At 39.3% G+C, this 6,980-nt stretch overlaps 1 protein-coding gene across 1 annotated transcript; it reads right to left on the bottom strand.

Annotated features, from left to right (window-relative positions):
* Positions 1-1,801: 1,801 nt before the first annotated feature.
* On the bottom strand, positions 1,802-2,746 carry LOC138664051 (olfactory receptor 1G1-like). The gene has a single exon (XM_069750504.1). It carries the CDS (start codon positions 2,744-2,746, stop codon positions 1,802-1,804), a length of 945 nt encoding a protein of 314 aa, XP_069606605.1.
* Positions 2,747-6,980: the final 4,234 nt, after the last annotated feature.

Genomic DNA, 6,980 nt, shown 5'->3' with positions numbered 1-6,980 from the left:
CAGGGCTCACATGATGCGACGCCTTGTATTCTGAGCGTCCTGGCGGCGTCATTTCCGGCACAGTCCGGCCGACGCTTCCAAGGTGCGCCCTGTGTTTGTATAAAAAGGCGGTCTTGGTGAGTGGCGTCCGCCGTTACAGCACCTTCATCTTTTATGTGACTGCATTACCCCTGATGAACCCCCGCCATTCCCTATGGGGGGGAAACGCGTCGGGCATTGCTTGGGGACCATCTGACAGATGCTGGTTATGTCCATCTACATAGTACCGCTCTGGATTCTGTGGCAGCAGCCGGGTTCAAACCATGAGAATACAACAAATAGATGAGTATATTGGTGACATCTAAGCCTGATTGTCTATTTCTGCACTATTAGGACGATTGTGTCCTTAAATTCTCATGTGTTATATTTTGATGAATTTTCGCCACTTTATTTTCTAGTGGTGATTGTGATCCCAGGTGCTGCCTTGAAGGTTGTCTTTTTGTCCACTCTGTGTCATGGTTATTGTGCCATATTTATGGACACATACTATTTGTTATCTTTACATCAAATACTGATATATAATGTCACGAGAGTGGTTCCTCAGTTGAGTGCTGGGTTTCTGTTTGTGGACATTAATATTGCTGCACCCAGCATACCCGTATTTGGGCAGTATCATATTACCTGGAGGCTAACATAGTGCTTCCACTATAACATTATTGGCTTACCCTCTGTGGTATAGCATTAGAGTACAGTGTTATTTCTTGTTATTTTCAAATTTATTATTTATCTATTTTTGGGATCTTATTTTCTCGTTTTGTGTTTTTTTTTCTCTTCTACGGGTATCGCGGTGTTTGTGGGACAATATCTGTTTGTCTATCCTTAATCTTAGGGATTATTAGGGACCCTAGGGCTAGCCGCCGTTGAGTGGGGGCGCCTACCGCAGTAAATTAGGGTGCCAACCTCCACTGGCAGGCAGGTGATTAGTATAGGTGTTGAGAGTAGGGCGTATTTAGCCTTTCTTCTATTATAGGTCCTTAATAGGGCCTTAAAGGGTTAGCCGTCGAGGAGTGGGGGCGCCAACCGCAGAAAAGTAGGGTGCCAACCTCCACTGCCAGGTAGGATTCATTGTAGTTCATTCTAGGGTCCATTAGGTACATTTAATACTGTTTTATTAATATCTTGGATAAATATAGTTTTTTAATGGTATTATTAAAAGTTATTTTTTAGGGATCTCTGTTTCTCGTTTTGGTGGTTATATGTCTCTGAGATTCCGTACTATTGTTATTGGGTTTTTCAAGTATTTATGTCTTACCTAAGATAAGAGATGAATGTCTAATCAGATGGCCCACTGCTGGAATCCCAACTAATTTATAGAATGGGGTTATTGAGCCCACTGTTCCTACTCACAGGTTGACCACGATGAAGAGTTCTTTGATTAGATGAATGTCTTTGGAGCTGATGGAAATATACGCATCTGTCTCCACAGACTTTAATGGAGCAACTGTCATCCAATTTAAAGCTCTTCACACTGTGGTCACCATGAGAGATAAATAGGAGGTTTAGAACACCCATAGAGCAACTATGAATCATTTCTCTCATATCCTTTGAATAGGTGATAAATGTCCATTGTAGGAATTTAAAACCTAAGTATGTCATTGATTTTTTTTCATTCATTAAATTTCTCAGCTACATTACTTTTCAGGCAATTCCTAACTAACGCATTGAACTTTTATGCTAAATGTATGTAGTATAATATATAATGCAATTAAGAAAAATATTAAGTAAAAGAGACATGCATTTGTAACTATTTTATTTTTTTATTTTAATACATTTTTCTCACTAGTTTCAATAACCTTTGTTCAATTAATTTGTAAGCAGCTTTCCTTAGTAATCTATTGTTAAAGCTATAAATAATGGGATTTAACATCGGAGTCACCACTATGTAAAAAACAGACACCACTTTATTTTGATGGAATGGAACGTTCACTGTTGGCCGGAGGTATATGAAAATGACTGTACCATAAAATATCCCAACTACAGTGAAGTGGGACGTGCAGGTAGAGAAGGCTTTCCTTTTACCATGGCTGGAAGGGATTTTAATAACAGTAGAGATAATCTTCATATAAGAGATTGCAATACAAATTAAACAACCAAATATAATAATCCAGGCCAGACAATTGAAAATAAATTGGGCAGTGTAGGTATCCGTGCAGGAAAGTTTTAATAAAGGGTTAAATTCACAAAAAAAGTGATCAATTGTATTTGGACCACAAAAATGAAGGTTGGCAACAGAAACTGCTGGGATTGTAAGAGACAACGCACTAATAGACCAGCATGCTGCAATAAGCTGTACACAGAAAGCATTATTCATGATGGTGCCATAACGGAGAGGATGGCAAATAGCCACATAACGGTCATATGCCATAGTAACCAAGAGAAAATGTTCAGTTGCAGCACAAAGAGAAAAAAAATGGTATTGAGTGATACAACCAGCTATGGAAATTGACCGGCTCTGACCAATTAAATCTGCAAGCATTTTGGGCACTGTAACTGATGTGTAGCAGATCTCAAGGAATGAAAAATTAGCAACAAGCAGGTACATTGGGCAATGAAGGTGCTTGCTGCTATATACAAGAATGATGATCAGCACATTAGCCACAAGGGATAAAATATAAATTAGAAAAAAGAATATAAATAGATAGATTGCCGAATCTTCTTTTAGAGAAAAACCTAATAGAATGATTTCTGAAATGCTGGATTTATTCATCTTCCTGTTAGCTTTTCAAAAGCTTTCTTACCGATATTCCATTCTGTCAATCACTATAGTACATGTAAAGGTGATATTCTGTAATAACCATAAAAGATAAATAATACATTCAATAAAAGAAAAAGTATATATTTATTACAATTCATTTTAATCATGTAGCAAATGTTCTATGCAGAATTATTTAACAAATAACTATTAATCTTATTGGTTTTCCTTAGTCATATAAACGTTCCGTGTAGCAAGGAGGTTTTTGAATGATTAAAATATGTGTAAATGTATCTGACAGGTCCATTTGAAAATAAATTATTTTCTTATGAGAGGATGTTTCTTAACGCTATCACTGAAGTTCATTATACTTTTTGTTATTGTGAACCTAAGTATGTACAGTGCAAATTTCAGTACAGTCGACCATTTCATTTAGAAGCTGCAGCAATTTTTCTGGTATATTTTTATTATCTGTGATGCGACCTCTCACAACACACTGAGCCGAGAGTGAGAATGTGGCTGCGTGTGACCGGCGGCGATATTATCAAGGGTACCGCCGGTCACAGGTAGAGCTTCTCATGCTCAGCTGATTGTTTTCCGACTGGCATGGTGAGAGGTCGCATCACTGATGTGACCACTTGTCAAACCATCCGAATTGTCATGGGACATGGGCATTAAAAAATTATCAAAAGAAAGGTGAGTATAATGTTGCTTTTTTATTTTTATTTTTAATGAATACATGGGTAAAAGCGGGTCGGGGAGTTTTTATTTTAAATAATGGACTTTGTCGTTATTAAATTTGACTATGGGGTTAGTAATTAGGGTGTCTTATAGACACCTCTCCATTACTAACCCCCGGGTTTGATGTCAGATGCCATGAAACGGCTGACATCAACCCCACAATTATTACCCCACTTGCCACAGCAGCATTGTTTATTAAACACATGCTACACAGACTGCAGGTACTGACTCCAACTCCCATCAGCGTCATCTATTCTTGCTGATCACAGGGAGACCAAGCGACAATGATGAGAGCTTCATTCAGCATCCGGCATCTGGAAACACTGCTAATTGTACTGCTTTTCCCAGGCATTGGTACGTGTCATGTGGCTCAGAAACTGACAAATTCCTGCAGCATTTGCCCTGGATGGATTCATAAGTTTGCAGTCCCACAGAGTATCGATTTGGCCTGGACAACTCCTTTACTACTTGTTATATTACTATTGAAAGTTGCAGTTACTTTCTTACCTTTATGTTTTTGCATGTTCTTTTGGGACAATGCTTCTTTCTGTCTTTCTTGCCATTTCATTGAAGACATTTATTTATCAGATGTATAGCATCTCACAGGATTGCACAAATAATTCTCTTCATCAATTTAATTAGTAACTCCACTGTATTAAATAAGTAGTAAAAACATTAGGCAATTATTTATTTAAAAAAAACTGATTTGAATACTTTAAACGTTTCTGTTAAAAGCAGAAAAGATTACGAAAGCATTGCCAAATTGTGATGAATCTAAATGCATGAAAATTTATCAGACATTTTCATCAATTTAAGTCTGATATTGAAGATGCATCAGCAGCTTAACCCCTTAATCCCATTTGATGTACTATCCCTTCGAGGTGACCTGGGACTTATTTGCCAGGGACGGGATAGTACCTCATGGGCAATCAGCCGCACTCACAGGGGGTGCGTAGCTGATCGCTGCGGGTTTCAGCTGATTATTACAGCTGACATCCGGCACTATGTACCAGGAGTGGTCACGGATATAATCGCGTTGCTCCGAAGGTCTCCTACCGCTCCCTCTCTGCAGGCCCCAGATCCAAAATGTCCGCGGAGCTCTTTCTGGGTCCTGCAGGGAGGTGGCTTGCCTGCACAGAGTAGGTGCTTGCAAGCATGCAGCACTGCCTGTCAGATGACAGATAACATGATGTCCCCACCTGGGGCAATGTTATAAAGTTAAAAAAAATATTTACATATGTAAAAAAAAATTGTGAAAAAATTCCTAAATAAAGAAAAAAAAATATTGTTCCAATAAATACATTTCTTTATCTAAATAAAAAAAATAAAAGTACACATATTTAGTATTGCCGCGTCCGTAACGACCCGACCTATAAAACTGTCCCACTAGTTAACCCTTTCTGTAAACACCATAAAAAAAGAGGCAAAAAACAACGATTTATCATCATACTGTCGAACAAAAAGTGGAATAACATGCAATAGAAAATACGGATATAAATAACCATGGTACCGCTGAAAACGTAATCTTGTCCAGCAAGAAACAAGCTGCGATACAGCATCATCAGCAAAAAATAAAAAAGTTATAGTCCTCAGAATTAAGCGATGCAAAAATAATTATTTTTTATATGAAATAGTTTTTATCGTATAAAAGTGCCAAAACATAAAAAATGATACAAATGAGGTATCACTGTAATCGTACTGACCCGAAGAACAAAACTGCTTTATCAATTTTACCAAACGTGGAATGGTATAAATGCCCCCCAAAAGAAATTCATGAATAGCTGGTTTTTGGTCATTCTGCCTCACAAAAATCGGAATAAAAAGCAATCAAAAAATGTCATGTGCCCAAAAATGGTGTCCCAAAAAAGAGTCAACTCATCCCGCAAAAAACAAGACCTCACATGACTCTGGACCAAAATATGGAAAAATTATAGCTCTCAAAGTGTGGAAATGCAAAAACTATTTTTTTGCAACAAAAAGCATCTATTAGTGTGTGACAGCTGCCAATCATAAAAATCTGCTAAAAAAACGCTATAAATAGTAAATCAAACCCCACTTCATCACCCCCTTAGTTAGGGAAAAATAATAAAATACAAAAAATGTATCTATTTCCATTTTCCCATTAGGGTTAGGGTTAAGGTTGGGGCTAAAGTTAGGGTTAGGGTTGGGGCAAAAGTTGGGGTTAGGGCTACAGTTAGGGTTGGGGCTAAAGTCAGGGTTAGGGCTTGGGTTAGGGTTGGGGCTAAAGTTAGGGTTAGGGTTGGGGCTAATGTTATGTTTAAGGCTACAGTTAGGGTTGGGGCTACAGTTAGGGTTGGGGTTGGGGCTATAGTTAGGAATGCAGTTGGGGCTAAAGGGTTAGGGTTGGGTTTAAAGTTAGGGTTAAGGTTTGGGCTAAAGTTACGGTTAGGGTTGGGGCTAAAGTTAGGGTTAGGGTTGGGGCTAAAGTTAGGGTTAGGGTTTGGATTACATTTACAGTTGGGATTAGAGTTAGGGCTGTGTCACGGTTAGGGGCGTGGTTAGTGTTACGGATGGGATTAGGGTTAGGAGTGTGTTGGAGTTAGGGGTGTGGATAAGGGTTGGGATTAGGGTTAGGGGTGTGTTGAGGTTAGGGCTGCGGTTGGGGTTAGGGGTGTGGTTGGGATTAAAGGTGTGGTTGGGATAAGGGTTAGGGGCATGTTTGGTTAGGGGTGTGGTTAGGGTTATGGTTAGGATTGGGATTAGGGTTAGGGGTGTGTTTGGGTTAGGGTTTCAGTTAGAATTGGGGTTTCCACTGTTTAGGCACATCAGGGGCTCTCCAAACGCGACATGGCATCTGATCTCAATTCCAGCCAATTCTGCGTTGAAAAAGTAAAACAGTGCTCCTTCCCTTCAGAGCTCTCCCGTGCGCCCAAACAGGGGTTTATCCCAACATATAGGGTATCAGCGTACTCAGGACAAATTGGACAACAACTCTTGGGGTCCAATTTCTCTTTTACCCTTGGGAAAATATAAATTTAGGGGGCTAAAAAGCATTAAAAAATGATTTTTTATTTTCATGGCTCTGCGTTATAAACGGTAGTGAAACACTTAGGGGTTCAAAATGCTCGCAACACATCTAGATAAGTTCCTTGAGTGTCTAGTTTCCAATATGGGGTCACTTGTGGGGGTTTTCTGCTGTTTAGGTACATCAGGGGCTCTGCAAATTCAACGTGATGCCTGCAGACCAATCCATCTAAGTTTGCATTCCAAACTGCAGTCCTTCACTTCCAACCTCTGCCATGCACCCAAATGGTGGTTCCCCCCACATATGAGGTATCAGCGTACTCAGCACAAATTTCACAACTTTTGAGGTCCAATTTCTCTTGTTACCCTTGGGAAAATACAAAACCGGGGGCTAAAAAATAATTTTTGTGGAAAAAAAAGATTTTCTATTTTCACGGCTCTGCGTTATAAAATGTAGTGAAACACTTGGGGGTTCAAAGTTCTCACAACACATCTAGATAAGTTCCTTGGGGGTCTAGTTTCC

Source organism: Ranitomeya imitator, chromosome 1 (assembly GCF_032444005.1).
Source record: "Ranitomeya imitator isolate aRanImi1 chromosome 1, aRanImi1.pri, whole genome shotgun sequence".
In the NCBI taxonomy this organism is placed as follows: domain Eukaryota; kingdom Metazoa; phylum Chordata; class Amphibia; order Anura; family Dendrobatidae; genus Ranitomeya; species Ranitomeya imitator.
The sequence above is the reverse complement of the archived record's forward strand: the minus strand, read 5'-3'. Positions and strand labels throughout refer to the sequence as shown.

Excerpts from the sequence above, each read along its gene's own strand:
- LOC138664051 (XM_069750504.1), bottom strand. The coding sequence starts at position 2,746 with ATGAATAAATCCAGCATTTCAGAAATCATTCTATTAGGTTTTTCTCTA.